This window comes from Ammospiza caudacuta, chromosome 7 (assembly GCF_027887145.1).
Source record: "Ammospiza caudacuta isolate bAmmCau1 chromosome 7, bAmmCau1.pri, whole genome shotgun sequence".
Classification (NCBI taxonomy): domain Eukaryota; kingdom Metazoa; phylum Chordata; class Aves; order Passeriformes; family Passerellidae; genus Ammospiza; species Ammospiza caudacuta.
Window position 1 is genome coordinate 2,752,084 of NC_080599.1, and position 16,588 is coordinate 2,768,671.

The 16,588-nt window shown below is 41.8% G+C and overlaps 1 protein-coding gene across 1 annotated transcript in view; it reads left to right on the forward strand.

The window, feature by feature from the left end:
• Window positions 1-773: 773 nt before the first annotated feature.
• Window positions 774-16,588, forward strand: part of LOC131560164 (zinc finger protein 22-like) — a 38,938-nt gene continuing 23,123 nt past the window's right edge. The window contains exon 1 of the mRNA XM_058808827.1: window positions 774-908. Coding sequence (XP_058664810.1) covers window positions 774-908 — 135 coding nt within the window. The remainder of the gene's footprint in view (window positions 909-16,588) is intronic.

Sequence of the window (16,588 nt, forward strand, 5' to 3'; positions counted from 1 at the left end):
AACGATGGCCCCGAGGTCTCCTCAGATGTCCCCAAGGTCTCCAATGTCCCCAGATGTCCCCAGATGTCCCCAAGGTCCCCAAGGTCCTCAGATGTCCCCAAGGTCCCATCACCCCAACATCTCCAATGTACCCAAGGTCCCCAAGGTCACCAATGTGCCATCACCCCAACATGTCCAATGTCCCCAGTGTCCCATCACCCCAACATTTCCAGTGTTCCCAATGTCCAAACATCTCCAATGTCCCCAAGGTTTTCCAATGTCCCCAAGATCCCCATCACCCCAACATCTCCAACATCTCCAAGGTCCCCAAGGTCTCCAAGGTCTCCTCACTCGTGTCCCCTCTCCCCCAGGCTCGTCCCCGGTGTCCTGCCACCCCGTCCTGGCGGGTGATGCTCTGCTCCTGGTGGTGGCCCAGCTGCCCCGGGTGTTCCTGTGGTGGGCTGGTGGCTTCGCGCCGCACGCGGGCATCCCGCACAGGGACATCCCGCACGTGGACATCCCGCACGTGGACATGTGGTTATAGGGGTCCATCAGGGTTATGGGGTCATGTGGTTATGGGGGTCCATCAGGGCCATGTGGTTATGGGGTTATGGAGGTCCATCAAGGCTATGGGGTTATGGGGGTCCATCAGGGTCATGGGGGTCCATCAGGGTCATGAGGGTCCATCAAGGTCATGGTGGGTCAGCAGGATCATGGGGTTATGGAGTTCCATCAGGGTCATGGGGTTATGGGGGTCCATCAAGGTTTTGTGGTTATGGGGGTCAATCAGGGTCATGGGGGTCCATCAAGGTCCTCGAGGTCCATCATGGTCCTCGGGGTCCATCAAGGTCATGGGGTTATGGAGGTCCATCAAGGTCATTGGGTTATGGGGGTCCATCAAGGCCATGTGGTTATGGAGGTCCATCAAGGTTATGGGGTTATGGAGGTCCATCACGGTCATGTGGTTATGGGGTTCTGTCGTAGGAAGGGGACCAGGACACCAGATGGTTCATCACAGGTCCAATTTATTGAAGAAAGTATCAAACACCTATACAGCAAATAATAAGCTCATGAATATTCTGTAAGCCAAGCAATCTATTGGTTAAACTATACCATCAACTCCTCCTCATTCCTTAGGGGTTACATCTCTCTTTTCTCATGTCTCTTTCACTATTTGTTATCCTACTGCAGCCAGGCCCAAGGACACGCTATCTCACAGGTGCAGGACTTGGAATTAGCCACAGCTTTGTAATTTTCCAGCCTTCAGCAGCTAAATTCCCAACACATCCTAACCTGGACTATTGCAATGCAGCTGTGAAACATGGGAGCTGCCTGTCTATTCAACTGGGGATACAGAGAGTAACTCTGGTCCAGTTTTGCCCTGTCACATTTAATCCAGAACCTTCAACTTCCATTTGAATTTCCTTCACACCTGAGATGTCTAATGCAAAACAAGACAGCTCCTACTGCGTAATACAAAATGATGGCAAACATTGTTCCTGCAGCAATTGGTATTTCTAATCTGAGAAAATTTCTACTTGGCCAACAGCAATTCTGAATAGTTTCTGTTTAGCTATGTAATCTAAAAAAACATTAATCAAAAAATCCCAGAAAGCAGCATTTGAACAGAAAAAACTGAGTCTACTTCCTTTTACAATATCAGTTATTATTATTTGCCTTAGCTGGCTATTTGCCTCTTCTAGGTTTTCAACTAACTGCTTTGTATTTTCTTCTTTTTTCTTACTATCCTAAATAAAGACCCATGTGTCAGCAAAGAAATAAAATTCAAATTGACTTCTTAAACAATTCAAAGACATCCAAAGCACACTGGCCTGCCTTGTTCACAAGTGTAAATACACTTCCTTTCCAATTCAAACACAAAAAATAGCTCAGGTACTCTACAGACCCAAGTCATGTTGCAGCTCATCATCTAATTTGTGAAACTGAGTCATTTGTCAAATTGAATGTTGTCCTTTCAAAAAAGCTGGAAGTTTACAACTTGCCTCTTGTTGTTCTTGCAGCTTCTGGAGTTCTGCAGCCACAGCATTTTTCTCTTGTGCTGTTTGTTCTTTCTCTAGTGAAAGCTTACTGAGATACACTGTTAGCTGTTCATTCTTTAACCTAATTTAAACCAAATGGCCAAGAAGGATAGTAAGATGCATTTTGAAACCTCCTTTTAAATTAAACTTACCCATTATCAAGTGTTATTCCATGCTGAAAAAAAGTCCAGGCCTTTATCTACAAATATAAGCTTTGCAGCAGAGTCGAAGAGATGTAAAAACGTGACAGAAGAAGGAAAGAAAATCAGAGTCAACTTTTATATAAATATAATGGTTAGTGAAGGTGATGTAGTTCAAAGCAAGATTAACAATGAATTCAGAAACTTTTTCTTCTTGTTAAATAAGTTAGAGAGATGGAACAACTACATATGCCATAGAATATACACAAATAGAGAAAGTGGAATTTAGAAATGTAAGTATATAATTAATGGCATATATGTGGTTCAAAACTTCCATTAGAAAACAATCATAGTTCATTTCACTGTGGATTAAAGCAACTTCTATATTACACCAAAACTAATTCAATATTATATTTTCAAAATGGTCATACACCTCTTGTTCAAGATCTGTTTCCAGAGTCACAAGCTTTAAATAATCTTGTTCCTTCTCAGCTGTACTTATCAGCTGTGCTTTCAAACCATGGAATTCTTTCTGCAAAATGAAAAGGAAGAGTTTTGAGTATCCATGTGCAAACTCCAGGTTATCAGACATGAACTAAGAGCACAAGGCTTTCAGAAGAACCAAACAACATCCATGCCATGGATTATCCGGATTGGATCTTTCCAGACTCTGCTGGGATCTGGAAGTGGTGTGAGACAGTGAACTGTGACACCGGTGCTGTTCATGTCTGTCCCCTGCTGTGAGTTTCATTACCTGGGCTGCGCAATTAGGGTGGGACCCTGCTCTGGGTGCTGTTTCTCATGTATAAACTTGAATCTAAGTCATGATGTGTAACTGCACTATTTCTAAAAACATGTTACTGTTGCCCTGCTTCAGACCTCTCTCATCTGGAGAGCATTTTCATTTCTCTCTCCACATTTTTTTCTCTCTGCAAATTTTTTTACAGTAGCCTCAAAATTCTTCTGCAGTCAAAGTCCTCCAATTTACCCATTTTAGAAAATGAGTGAAACTCAGTTCAGAACACTCAATGCACAGATTATAACAACAAGCAGACACAGTAAAATGCACACATGATTTCAGACTATCTTAAGTTTAGTTGATATAGATTTTTGTTAGGCTTGTAAATATAAAATCATAATGAAAATAAACCTCTATTAAGAGTGTATTTCATATAGCTTAGACTTCTGTGACAGAAAATGGGCCTGTGTCACAGCACAGAAGGGTTCACAGAGGCCAGAGATAATTACCTTCCTGGAAGGAATAAAAAATGGGAAAACTTTTTATCCAGAGGGAGTGGCATTTGAATGGGCATGAACAAAGAAGGAAATAACCAAAAACCTTAAGAAGGAAAACCAAAAACAAGGGAGACAAGAAAAACGAAAAGCACAGGAGACAAGAAAAACAGAGGCAATAAAGAAGTTCTTCAAGGAAAACACTGAAATTGTGTGTGAGAAAGTTTAATAGAAATGTTAAGGTAGACTAGATGGAGTTTATTTATGGCATTTAAGATAATTACAAAGCAAGAGGAATTTCATATGAAGAGCATGCCATGAGATGATTAAAATGAACATTTACCAGAGTTTCTGACAGCTCTTCAAGTTGCACTTCTTTATCACATTTTACTTTAGTCATCTCTTCTACAGCACATGGAATGTAAAATGAATGGAACAGAAATGATTTTTCATATTTAGCAGGCAGTATAAAACATTAAACCTTTTGCAATACCCAGTTCTCAAAACTTGTTGGATTAAGTTAAGAAACTGAAAAGCTCATTTATGACCTAATCTAAATGTAGACTTGAAAAAATGATTCAGACATTAGCAAATCTGTATCTGAAGAGAGAATGTTTTGCGGAGAAAAGAAGAAACCTCACAACTTTGTAAAAGTTGTAAAGTCCGGTATGCTTTATTACAGCGCGCGCCGGACGCAAGCCTCCCCAATAGGCAAGGGTACCTCTGAAGACCTCAGGTCGCCTTTTATCCCCCTCCCAAATGCATATGCATACAGTTTCACAATAAGTTCATGCATATTCATTCCGCGTGACATTTAGCACTAGTTCTTCTTTATCAGAGGAATTCCTAGGTCTGGGGCAGATCGACCTTGCGGTAATTTCTGTTTTTCTTTCTCTGTCTCCTTGCTGTCTCTGGAATGCGGCCTTTTCTTCAGCTTCGGCCCCACAGACCTTTCACCTCTTCCAGGCACTTCACCTAATTCAGAATGGATCCCCACTTCGTCTCAAAACTAAGTATTTATCTTAAATAAAATTTACAGCCTATTATGTTTTCCACAATTATAACTTCAAATACACCATGGACTGTAAGACTAGAGTATTCTCCAAGTATTGATGCATCTGCATTGTTCCAGTAAAAAACCCTGAACTGCTGGATATGGTATCACATGGACATGCTGAGAAAGAAACCAGTTGTTACTAACTTCCAGATGCTTTCTATGTGCACTTGCACAATTCTGGTATTTTTTGCAAGTATTCAACAGCAAGACAGAGCTCTTACCCTGGGGACTAAGGAGCACATCCCTAGAAACCACAGATATCAAACTGATGATATTTAAAAACAACCCCTGCCAGCATCATTCCAGTTCCAGCATGGGGAGGGTCACAGAAACCTCCATGGGAGGGTTTTATCTCTGCTGCAGAAGTCACCCCTGGCACCTGCAGTGCGGCTGCTCTGAGCTGCAAACCAAAATGACCTGCAGAGGAATTCATGCATGAATGGTCTGACTATTGGAGCTGTGCACAGCACTGCCCTGTGGCTGCTGCCAGCACCAATGACCCCCAAAGAAAAGGGGTCAGCTGAGTAAAAATAAATCCAGGCATTCCTGACAGGTACAGGCACTGTAAAATCATTTCTCCAACTACCAGAGACAGTCCATTTCCAGAAAAGAGCAGAAAACATTTTTATTACTGCCTAGCTCATTTTCTGCCTTTCTACAAGCCTTACCCAGTTCAGCAGATTTATTCTGGAGCTCCAAGGTAAGCAGCTTTGAATCGTCTTCAGATTTCTTTAATCTAAGGAAATGGTAAATTAAAAATCCCAAATGTAGAGTACAAAGCACTGCATTTGAAACTTACAGGACAATAAGACAAAGTCTTACCACAAGCACTTTAAGAACATTTACTTTTCACCAGGCAGCTGATAGATCTGCCTGCAACACACATCAAATTTCACTTTTACAACCTCAGAACAGTAGACATAAAAGTAAACAAATATATACCTACAGAAATCTGTATTTCTTAAAAAGAGAATTATGAAAGTTGGAGGGGGCAAAAGATTACTTTTTATACAGTATCAACTATCACAAACAAAAAAAAAATACATTAAATTCTCTGCATTTAGACCACTGTGTAAAAAAAATTTCAGCTTCATTTCCAATTGTTATTGATTTCGTCATAGACTGCAACCTGTAAGATCACTCTTGGAATTTAAACTCATTAATTTACCTATTTTGCTCTTCTTGCAGCAAGCTTTTCAAATTGGCAACAGAAGTCTCAAACTCTTCTGTCAGGGCTGCAAGCAAAGCCTTCATTTTTTTACATTCTTCCTCCTGCTCTTCCTTTTTTCCAGTGACCTGAATTAATGTTTTCACTGTAGTCTGGAATTCAGTTTCCAAGTTCTTTTGAACCTTCCAGACATGATATCATTTCTAAACATGTTTTGCAACAAACAGCTACAGCTGTTTCATGTCCAAAGTATCCATTACATTATTTATGCAAATACTCATTTAGTCTATTTGTACTGTAAAACTATAAGCAAGGGGTACCTCTGCCTTTTGCAATGAAATTTTAGCCTCTTCCAGCTCTGCCCTCAAATGTTCTTTACTGCCCTGGGATTCCTTTACATTTCTTCATTATGTACTAAACAAAAAAAAATGTTTATATTTTAAAAAATAGGATTATTTACTAAAAATGCTGCTAAAAATGGAAAATTACACACATTTAAAGAACGTAACAAAGACCAATGGTACTGACATCATATACTAAAAAATAATAGATGAAATTTGAATATAGATGGCTTAAAAATATTGAAAATCAACTTCTGAAAAGTTTCCTCAGTGACATCTGCCTGATTGTACATTTGCAAAACTGAAGCAACATATTTTCCCCTTGCAATTTTCAAAAACTCTCACTGCTTGACTCACCCTAAAAACTGCCCTGCCAGTCCTGCTCCCACATGAGCAGCTCCTGTTCCAAACAAAAATAAGGCCTTCAAGGCCCCAAAATTCTGCTACCAACCAGCAACAGAATAAGACTATCATAGCCCTGTTTCCTATGCTTCTATAAACAATTACATATAATTAATAAACAATCATAAACAATCGCATTTAAATTCTATAAGCAATTACATTTAAACACAGCAGGCAGAACTCTTACATTTTGCTTCCATTAAGTCAGCAATCTTATTTTGTGACGTCTGCAGCTGAGCCTTGATGTCTTTTATGACATCATCTTTTTCATCTCTCTGTATGGTAAGAGCTGAAATCTAGAAAAGTGCAAGAAATATCATCATGAAGTCTGGAGAAGGGACAGATATTAATTTTCATTTGTACCCAGGTATGATAAGCAGACATTTTGCTGTCATTCAAGTTAGATTAGATAGATAGACAGACAGACAGACAGATAGAAAATATTTGCTAGATATAATCTTAGCTAAATATTGATCAAGTCACATTACTCTAAACAAAAAAGTTCTCCAATTCAAAATCAAACCATATATTCCAGTAGACTAAAGGGACTGAAACATCACTAAACTTAGCAGAATTTGACTTAAATGCAGCTTCAGATGTTATTTTGTCTTTTTTACTAATACCCAGAAACACCTCTTGGCTCTTGCATTGCCCCTTTAGGCACAAACAAAGCTCTACATATTAGATGGTAAAATGAGCAAACCTGCTTTTCCTTTTGACTGACTTCTGAGACGAAGTGGGGATCCATTCTGAATTAGGTGAAGTGCCTGGAAGAGGTGAGAGGTCTGTAGGGCCAAAGCTGAAGAAAAGGCCGCATGCCGAGACAGCAAGGAGACAGAGAAAGAAAAACAGAAATTACCGCAAGGTCGATCTGCCCCAGACCTAGGAATTCCTCTGATAAAGAAGAACTAGTGCTAAATGTCACGCGGAATGAATATGTATGAACTTATTGTGAAACTGTATGCATATGCATTTGGGAGGGGGATAAAAGGCGACCTGAGGTCTTCAGAGGCACGCATGCCTTGTTGGGGGACTTGCGTCCGGCGCGCGTCGTAAAATAAACATACCGGGCTTTACAACTTTTATAAAGTTGTGAGGTTTCTTCTTTTCTCCGCAAAACATTATGGCGAGCCAAGCCAGGACTTCTCTGTCCCCGCAGGGGCAGGGGGGATAGACGGACCTCCAAGGCGCGCCCTAGGATTTTTTCCTGGTGGGGCTCCGCTCGTCTCAACTTGCCACCTGCGAGGACAGACAAGGACCTGCTGGCCTGCGGAGGAAGATACGGTATGTACTGAGGGGCCCCTGGGGGAGGGAAAGGAGAGCAAGGGAGTAAACCACCCAGAGACGTCTGGGTTCAGCTGATAGAGCAGCTGTATTAGAGATGGGGTTCATCGTTCTGATAGAGCAGACCGCTAGTGGCTCTGGGGGTGAGCCTGGTGAACCCGTGTATGTGTGTTGGGGGTTCATAGTTCTGATAGAGCAGAAGTGTTGAGCCCGTGTGTGTTTTGTTTGTGTGTGTGTGATGTCCGGACACTGTGTTACTGTATGGTTAATGTGTGCATTGTGTGGTCGGTGCACTGTGTTTCTAATTGTGCAAGTGTATAAGTGTATGGTGTATAAAAGAGAATAAATCTACAGTGCGGGGGGGTCAGTACTACCCATGTTAGAAGCAGCCGAGTGAGGCCTGAAGCGCCGGCTGCAACAGGCTGCGGGGGCAGGGACAGAAGTGCCCCACAGAGAAGCGAGTGGAAGAATGTCAGTGATGGTACTAATCGTGTTTAAATGTAGTGATTTGTGTAGATCTGGTACATTTTAACCGTGAGTATGAGCTCAGAGAGTTCCTTTGCCTTGGATGTTTGATTTTGATCTGCAGACTGTATGATGTTATTTTGATTGTGTCCAAGAAAAATTGATGTGAGTAAATGCTGAATTATGGTATGCTATGTTGTGTTGGGAAAAGCGAGCACTTTGAGAGATATGCCCTTTCCCAGTGGTTTTGTGTGGTGATTTTCTTCCGCTGCATTGTGGTAATTTGATTTTCATTGTATAGTAGTGTTTGTGGAGATTTTAAGATTTTGTTGCAACAAGAGTGGCATTTTACATAGGAGAACTATAGTACCGTGATTTATGCTTAATTACAATAGAGTTAAAGGAATTCCAAGAATTCCCCCCCCTCACAGCAATTCAAGCCTTGGCTCTAGCGAATTTGAGATAAAGGGGGGGTGCGGGTGCGAGTGTTTGTGTCTGTGGGCATATCAGAATTTCGGCTGTGACTAGCACAGCCTTTTTGCAAAGCAGTAAAACAAGTGTAAGTAGACACAGGGCTTAATTAGATTGTGCAAGGAAAGAACTAGAAAAGACTGATATTTTGTTTGATCAGAATATAGTGTCTATATCACGTTTTTGATTAGCATGCTGTGTGAGGTGACAGTGGCTGTCCCCTGGGCACAGGGACAGCTCTGGCTGCCCCGTCTCCCCAGGGAACACGGGAATGGCCTGTGAGCAAAAGCTGGATGTGCAGGTAATATTGCAGTGCGGTGTCTATGAGAAACACTGGTTTTGCTGTTCTAATTAGTGTTAGGGCACATGTAAATTAGAGGTTTCTGGTCAAGCGGATTCAGAACCAAAGGTCTTAGAACTTGTGTGTATGGGAACCACATCTGATACCTGCCACCTGGAGCTGTGTGTATAGGAGGAAAACTGAGAAACTACTGTGAAGGTCTGTAAAAAGGTTTGAGTGGAAGCGAGATAGGGCAAAGAGAAATAAATAATGAGAACTGACCAGAGCAAAGAGGTTCCTAAATTAGCCCCTTTTGGGAGGGGCTCACTGGGAGAAGGCTGCCAGTAGGAGCAGCTCAGAAAATAAAAAGATTTATAATACTTCATTGCTGTTAGTACTGTTTTAAAATAGGAGGATAAACGGGATAGAGTTTTGTATGCTGAAATGTCTTTGTGTTTTAAGGAATCACCCAGATTTCTTGAAAAGGGAAAGCAAGGCAAAGAGAAAGCAAATCAAACATGTTGTTCAGCATGCAGCATAAGATAGCAACGTAAGAAATCAGGCAAGGATTATCGTGCTGAAATGCAAAGCAATCACAGTTCACAAAATGAGTACATATGATTTGCTAAAGGCTCCTCCCAAGGTAAGGGAGGAAGGGTAAAGATGACCTCCCCAAAAGGGAAGAATTTTTGTTGACACAAGGGTCATATATTCAGTTTTAAATAAAACTTTAGTACCTGTGGAGAATGTTTATGTTGCAGTGTGGGGAACAACTGAACAACTGGCCAGTCTGAGAAGGCATCCTGGCATCCTTGTGCAAACCTTTAAAGTAATATGAGTACTATGTGTACCTAAAAGCTTTTGTACAATTCGCTCAATTTGCTAAACATTCTCAAATGAGAAAGGTTATTCTGGAGGCAAATGATACAAAGATGTTAGGCTTAACATTAACAGACACTGAAATTAAGAGAGACATTAGTAAGGAGATATTAGAATAAGTAAATAAATGTTTTCAAGGGTATGGGCCTCTGTTGTACCAGGGAGAGTGAAAGATGCTCCCCCATGAGCACCAAGTTTAAGGAAAGAACACAACTAGTGAGAACTGAATAGTACCCTCAAAAGGAAGATAAGGAAGGAATCAGCCCAATAATTGATAGTACTGGACTAAGGGCTGTCAATAAGATAACACAGAATTTATACCCTGTGGTAGCAAATCCATATACCTTACTAACTTGTTTAACACCTGAGCTAACCTGGTTCACTGTTTTAGGCCTAAGAGATGCCTTCTTTTGCCTCCCTATCCACAAAGCCAGCCAGAAAATTTTTGCATTCAAACACAAGCTCACATAGTCCATGTGCCTGAAGGCTTCAAGATTCCCCACTCCGATTGGAGAACAGCTTGCAAAGACCCAGAGTCCCGGGAAGCTCCACAAGAGGAAAGGAGGCTGTTGCAGTACGTGGACAATCTTCTAGTAGCCACTCGGATGAGGGAAGCGAGAGAAGCCTGGACGGTAAGCCTTTTGAATTTCCTAGGACTCCAAGGACGCAGAGTCTCAAAGAAAAGGCACAGGTAGTGAAACAGAAGGTAATCTACCTGGGGTAAGAAGTGAGTGCTGAGCAGCAGACTTTAAGGCAGGGAAGCCCTATGCCAAACCCTGAAACCCCAGACAATGAAGGAGCTCCGAACCTTCTTAGGCATGGCAGGGTGGTGCCAGCTGTGGGTTTATAATTATGGACTGTTCGCCAGACCCCTCTATGCTCTTATTGCCAATGGAAACAGAGATCTCCAGTGGACACAAGACACCACATGGGCCTTTCGCCAGCTAGAGAGAGTGCCCTCATGTCAGCTCCAGCTTTGAAACTTCCAGATGTAAGTAAACCATTCTTTCTATTTTTCCCAAGCAAGGAATTGCCCAGGGAATACTGGCTCAGGACTTGGACCCTTACTGAAGGGCAGTTGCTTACTTCTCTAAGCAACTAGATGCAACAGCCAAAGGATGGCCAGGTTGCCTCAGAGCTGTAGCAGCAGTTGTGCTGAATATTCAAGAGGCATGCAAGTTTACCCTGGGACAAAAATGACTGTGCTAGTGTCCCACACAGTGTCCGCAGCACTGGAAGTAAAGGGTGGCCACTGGCTCTCACCACAGAGGTTTCTGAAATGCCAGGCCATCATGGCAGAGCAAGACGATGTAGAGATAGTGGTGACTAATATTGTCAACTCAGCTTCTTTTCTCAGTGGACACCATAGTTGCCTAGAGACCACTGAAGCTACGGACTCCCGTCGCCCAGACTTAAGGGACACTCCTCCGGACTATGCAGAGACCTGGTTCACTGACAGGAAAGCGACATTGCAAAGTTCACAGTGACTACCTGCAGAGAGGTAATCGAGTCTGGACCCTTACCAACAGGTACCTCTGCGCAGAAGGCTGAGGTAATTGCCCTGACCCGTGCCCTGGAAAGGTCAAAAGGGAGGAGAATAACCATCTACACAGACCCAAGGAATGCATTTGGAGTCACACATGCACATGGAGCCATCTGGAAAGAGAGGGGACTGCTGACCTCACAGGGAAAGAAGAGACAATCCAGCTGCTGGAAGCAGTTCAGCTACCTGAAAAGGCATATTAAGGTGCACTAGAGAGTGAGCTTAAAATTGGAGGAAAGAAATGAGCTGGCGGATGGAGAGGCAAAGAAAGCAGCAAAGGGTGAGGTACAGATTTTCCTCAAAGGTAAGCCATAATACAATAATACTAACCAAAAGAGACGTACAACTGCAAGGGGTGGTCTACCATTGAAAGAGAGCTAGTAATCCCTGCCCATTTTCGTGGTTACTAGTGAAGGAAGGGCACTAGAAAACACACTAGGGCCTAACTACTTAGAAGCCTTTTATAGAGTGTGGCTCCTTTTTCGAAATTACCAAGGCTGCGAGTGATACAGAGTGCATTACACAAATCTGATTGAAACAATCGATGTATCGTTGTCAGGAATTTATATGCCACTATCACTCAGGTGAGCCGACAGTGTGATCCTTGCCTCCAGACTAACCCCAAAATACACCCCCGGCCAAAACTCGGTCAGACTGGGAGAGGCCATGGGCCTGTACAGCAGTGGCAAATCAACTTTTCAGAACTCCCAAGGAAAGGGGGGTATCAGTACTTACTGGTATTGATAGATACATTTTCAGGGTGGCCAGAAACATTCCCCACCAGAACTGTCAAAGCTCAAGAGGTGACCAGATTATTTTTATAAGGAATAATACCACGGTTCAGAGTTCCAGCCACGATATCCTCAGATAAAGAATCACATTTCATTTCCAAAATAGTGCAACAGATTAGTAGCCATCTGGGCACAGATTAGGAACTTCACACCCCATACCACCCCCAATCAAGCGGCCAGGTGGAGAGAATGAATCATTTGATTAAGCAGCAAATCATAAGACTGGGGCAAGAAGTTAATCTACCCTAGCCCAAGCTCTTCCACTAGCACTATTGCAAATTCAAACTAAAACCTTGAGCTAAAGGAATGCTGAGTCCTTTTGGAATGCCTTATAGAAGACCATATAGAACACAAAGGGAATGTCCAGAATGTCCACCTACATGGTGGAATTAAGCAAACAGCTCAGAGTAATTGAGAAACATGTGGCTGGAACTCGGAGCAGGGAGTTAGATAGCCTGGGGATGATGTATATGTTAAGTCTCTTACAGAGAAGACTTTGGAACCGCAGTGGGACAGACCACTGCAAGTACTTCTCACCACCTTCACTGCAATCAAAATCAAGGAGCAGAATGCCTGGATCCATCACTCTCAGGTGAAGAAGGCCCAGAAACCCCTTAAGGAGTGACGCCAGGAGACAATGAACTGAGATTAAAACTTACTCGGGCAAAATGAGTATATTGCGGTCGGGAGCAGCTCATATTTTAGTTTGTAGAATTGTATTGTGTGTAATCATAACTGAAGTTTCAGAACTTGAGAGTACCTCTGTTCAAAGTAATGCTAAATGGCCTTGGTCCCTGGCATTTAATCAGTATACTGGATCCATAGGAAAACCTTCTGAGATAAAAGATTTAAACATATCTACTGTAGTAATCCACGAGAATCAGATATGTGAGGAGCAAGAATGGCAAGAACAGGAACTGTGGACTCTTCAAGGAATCAGAGGAGAAGAAATCAAAGTAGGGTGCCAGGTCATCAATAGGGTAGCTTATGAGAGACCAGATGTAATTAGTGTCTGAACCTCCCCTGGTGTATATGAACACCAGGAAGTCTGTGATAACCTAAGTGAGCATCACTTTTGTGCTGAGTGTTTCAAGTAGCAGAAACCTGATCCCAGTTTCTTCTGAGGCACTGCAAATGAATTTAGGCTCTTCTCTCAGACTTCCCCTTCATTATTTACTTGAGGCTTGGACCTGAAGCTAGGGGCAAGGTGGGTGAAGTTTCGTAGACCAAGAGGGACATTCCTGCTTGCCACACATCTGGGAAATCAGGTGCTCTGGAGGGGGAAGGAGATTCCTGAGGTCTCTACATTTCAGAACAAACATCTGCCTCAAATATGACCTAAACCTCTGTCAGATACACTTGTGAAGTGTGTCTGAATTTGCAGTGTGAGCCAGCACATCCCTCTGGCAGGGAGGGATGGTCATGGACAGAAAGCAGTTCCTGTTCCCCATAACAAACATCTAACTGGCATATTAGGGACAAAATTAGGAGTTTTAAATGGAATTGATTCAGAAATACTGGTGAATAAACTGGCCACTGCAGCAGGTAGCCTAACAAAATTGAAGCAGCCTTTATAGTAATCTCTATTGGCATTAGGAACTAGCCAGTGACAGATTTCAAAAGTACTGCCAAAGTAATGAAGTATGAAAAGGCCGGGGACCAAGACCACAAGCTGATAGTAGAAACACTTAGTATAGTACAAGATAATGTGTCTTTAGCTTTCAGTTGTATACAAGCACAGTTATGGATACAAGCAACAGCAGCTCTGATCATATGGGAAAGGGGTGAAGGTAATTTTCCAGCTAAAATTCAAGAAATTGTGTGGGATAATGCAATTGATATTGAAAGGAAGTTTCAATCCTGGCAGACTATGGTGAATTTCACCGATGATCCTGTTTCTAATGTGGCAACTGCCTTTGTGCTTACCATACATAATGCCACTGTTTATGTTGTCCATCCCATCATTGCTCTAGGATCAAACCATGAAAAAACAATACTCTATCCTTCAGAACACAGAGTATGGGCACGAAAGATGAATGGAAAGTGGCAGACAGTAAACTTAGAATCCTGCATTACTAGAGAACAGATGGGATTCATTTGCGAAAGCAATACTATTAATGCTCAGGATGTGTGTTTGGACACTGAACAGAGTATTTGTCCCTTCAAAGTCCATCCAGTCACTGACCAGAAAACTGTGCTTGTATATACTGGAAAAGGGGGTATGCTTGAGAACTGCTTGTGCTGCTGTACAAATTGATAGCAATGATGTTATTCTGTCTAGTAGAAACCATTCTAATCTCTGTATATGTAATTTTGTTAAGGTTATTGGATGTGATCTTTGGGTGGTCACCAACTGCGAATAGAATCTTTAATAAGTTGTGTCACCCCATTGTAGTCTTACTAATATTAGTTGGGATAAGTTTAGGACTATCTATTATATTGTTAATTTGGTACTGGAGAATGCTACAACAAATAGCTGTACTAACATCTTTGTCAAAAGCACACGGTGAAGCACTAAAAGACACTTACTGTTGTGAAAGTTTTCATTAAGTAAAAGAATTTACTTATTTCCTAGGAAAGGGGGGAATGAGACGAAGTGGGGATCCATTCTGAATTAGGTGAAGTGCCTGGAAGAGGTGAGAGGTCTGTAGGGCCAAAGCTGAAGAAAAGGCCGCATGCCGAGACAGCAAGGAGACAGAGAAAGAAAAACAGAAATTACCGCAAGGTCGATCTGCCCCAGACCTAGGAATTCCTCTGATAAAGAAGAACTAGTGCTAAATGTCACGCGGAATGAATATGTATGAACTTATTGTGAAACTGTATGCATATGCATTTGGGAGGGGGATAAAAGGCGACCTGAGGTCTTCAGAGGCACGCATGCCTTGTTGGGGGACTTGCGTCCGGCGCGCGTCGTAAAATAAACATACCGGGCTTTACAACTTTTATAAAGTTGTGAGGTTTCTTCTTTTCTCTGCAAAACACTTCCAGTTTGCAATCTTTCTCAAACTTGTCCACTTTTTCTGCTTCTTCTTTTCCTTTGGAGATACAGTAACATCCATATTTAACATTCTAGCTGAAATGTACTCCAAGTTCAATACAACTTCCACTTTAAGATTGCTTGGAATTGTACAGCTGTACCATTTGTTTCCCCAGAGTAATTGTTGAGGCAATGTTTGATTTTATAATCAAAATACAAACAGAAAAGAGCATGTGAAAAATGAAACAGGAACACACCAGAGTATACATACACAGAGAGAGCATTTAGCTAAAGTTTCTGCAGCTATACACTAGTGCATTGTCATTTAAATAAACAAACTATGGGAAGTACGTATTGATCTCTAGACTGTACTTCACAGACAAAACTTCAATTTTGAGTGACTGTTTGAGAAATAAAGTTCCAGCTTTGGCCCAGTGGAACAGCAACAGAAGGGGCCAGGCAGTGAACAAAGGCAGCATGAATAAAAGAAGGGTCCCAGTGTCTCAGTGTGAGCTGGTCACCATTCCAGCCCTTCACATTTCTCTGCCCTGACACTGCATGTGTAACACAAGCTATGAAGTACAAAACTGAGCCAGCTGCATAAACTCAATAAACAGAATTCTCACATTTGAAACTCATTTCCAATCTGTCGTTCTCTGCTTGCACACAAAGCTCTTCAAATGCCACTGCCATTCTCTAAAAACAAAATTTAATATTTGAAGTTCAATATCGGAAACCCTGGAACTTCTCCAGGGGCTGCTGCCCACCTCAGCCCTTCTGAGGAACCAGCAGGGAGGTGAAACAGAGCCCAAAGAGAAGCCAGAAGTTGTGGCAGTGACCCAGCACTAAGCACACATCACCCAGACCACAGCACATATCACCCAGACCACAGGATCTACATCCCACACACTGCTGCACCTTCTCCATTGAATGTGTTTGATATAACGCAAAAATAACTCTTGAAAAGGGATTGAAAACCCAACTTCCTGCATCACACATGACATGAGACCCACACATGATAGATACAAACAGTATCCCAATATAAACATGGAACTCAGCTCAGCTCACATAACTCACATTCCTTTCATCAAGCTTGCTCACTTACTTCTATGTTGCTGTGAAGTTCCTCATACAATTGTATTGTTGCTTCCTTTTCCTGTTCATCTATCAAAGCAAGAACATATGAGAAAGTTTTTCTTTTGAACAAGAACGCCAGCTGTCCAAGTCATTATACTTAATCAGCATAATGAATTAACAAAGGAATTATCAGCTCCATTCTTACTAAATAAGTCATTATGAAACATGGTGCCAAAAGTTACAGACTCTAGGGAAAATGTGTATTTCATTGAAACATTAAGCAAGTTCAGCTTTTAAATTTCCTTCCTAAGATATTTTTTTCTGTGAAAAGTGTAATTCTGGATCAGTTTATGCAACCATATTAATTATTATAGTATTAATGCTGTTGAATAATAATGTATCAAAACTGTTAGTATTTATAAACTGTAATCTAGGGTTTAGCACGGAATTTCTTCTTATCAG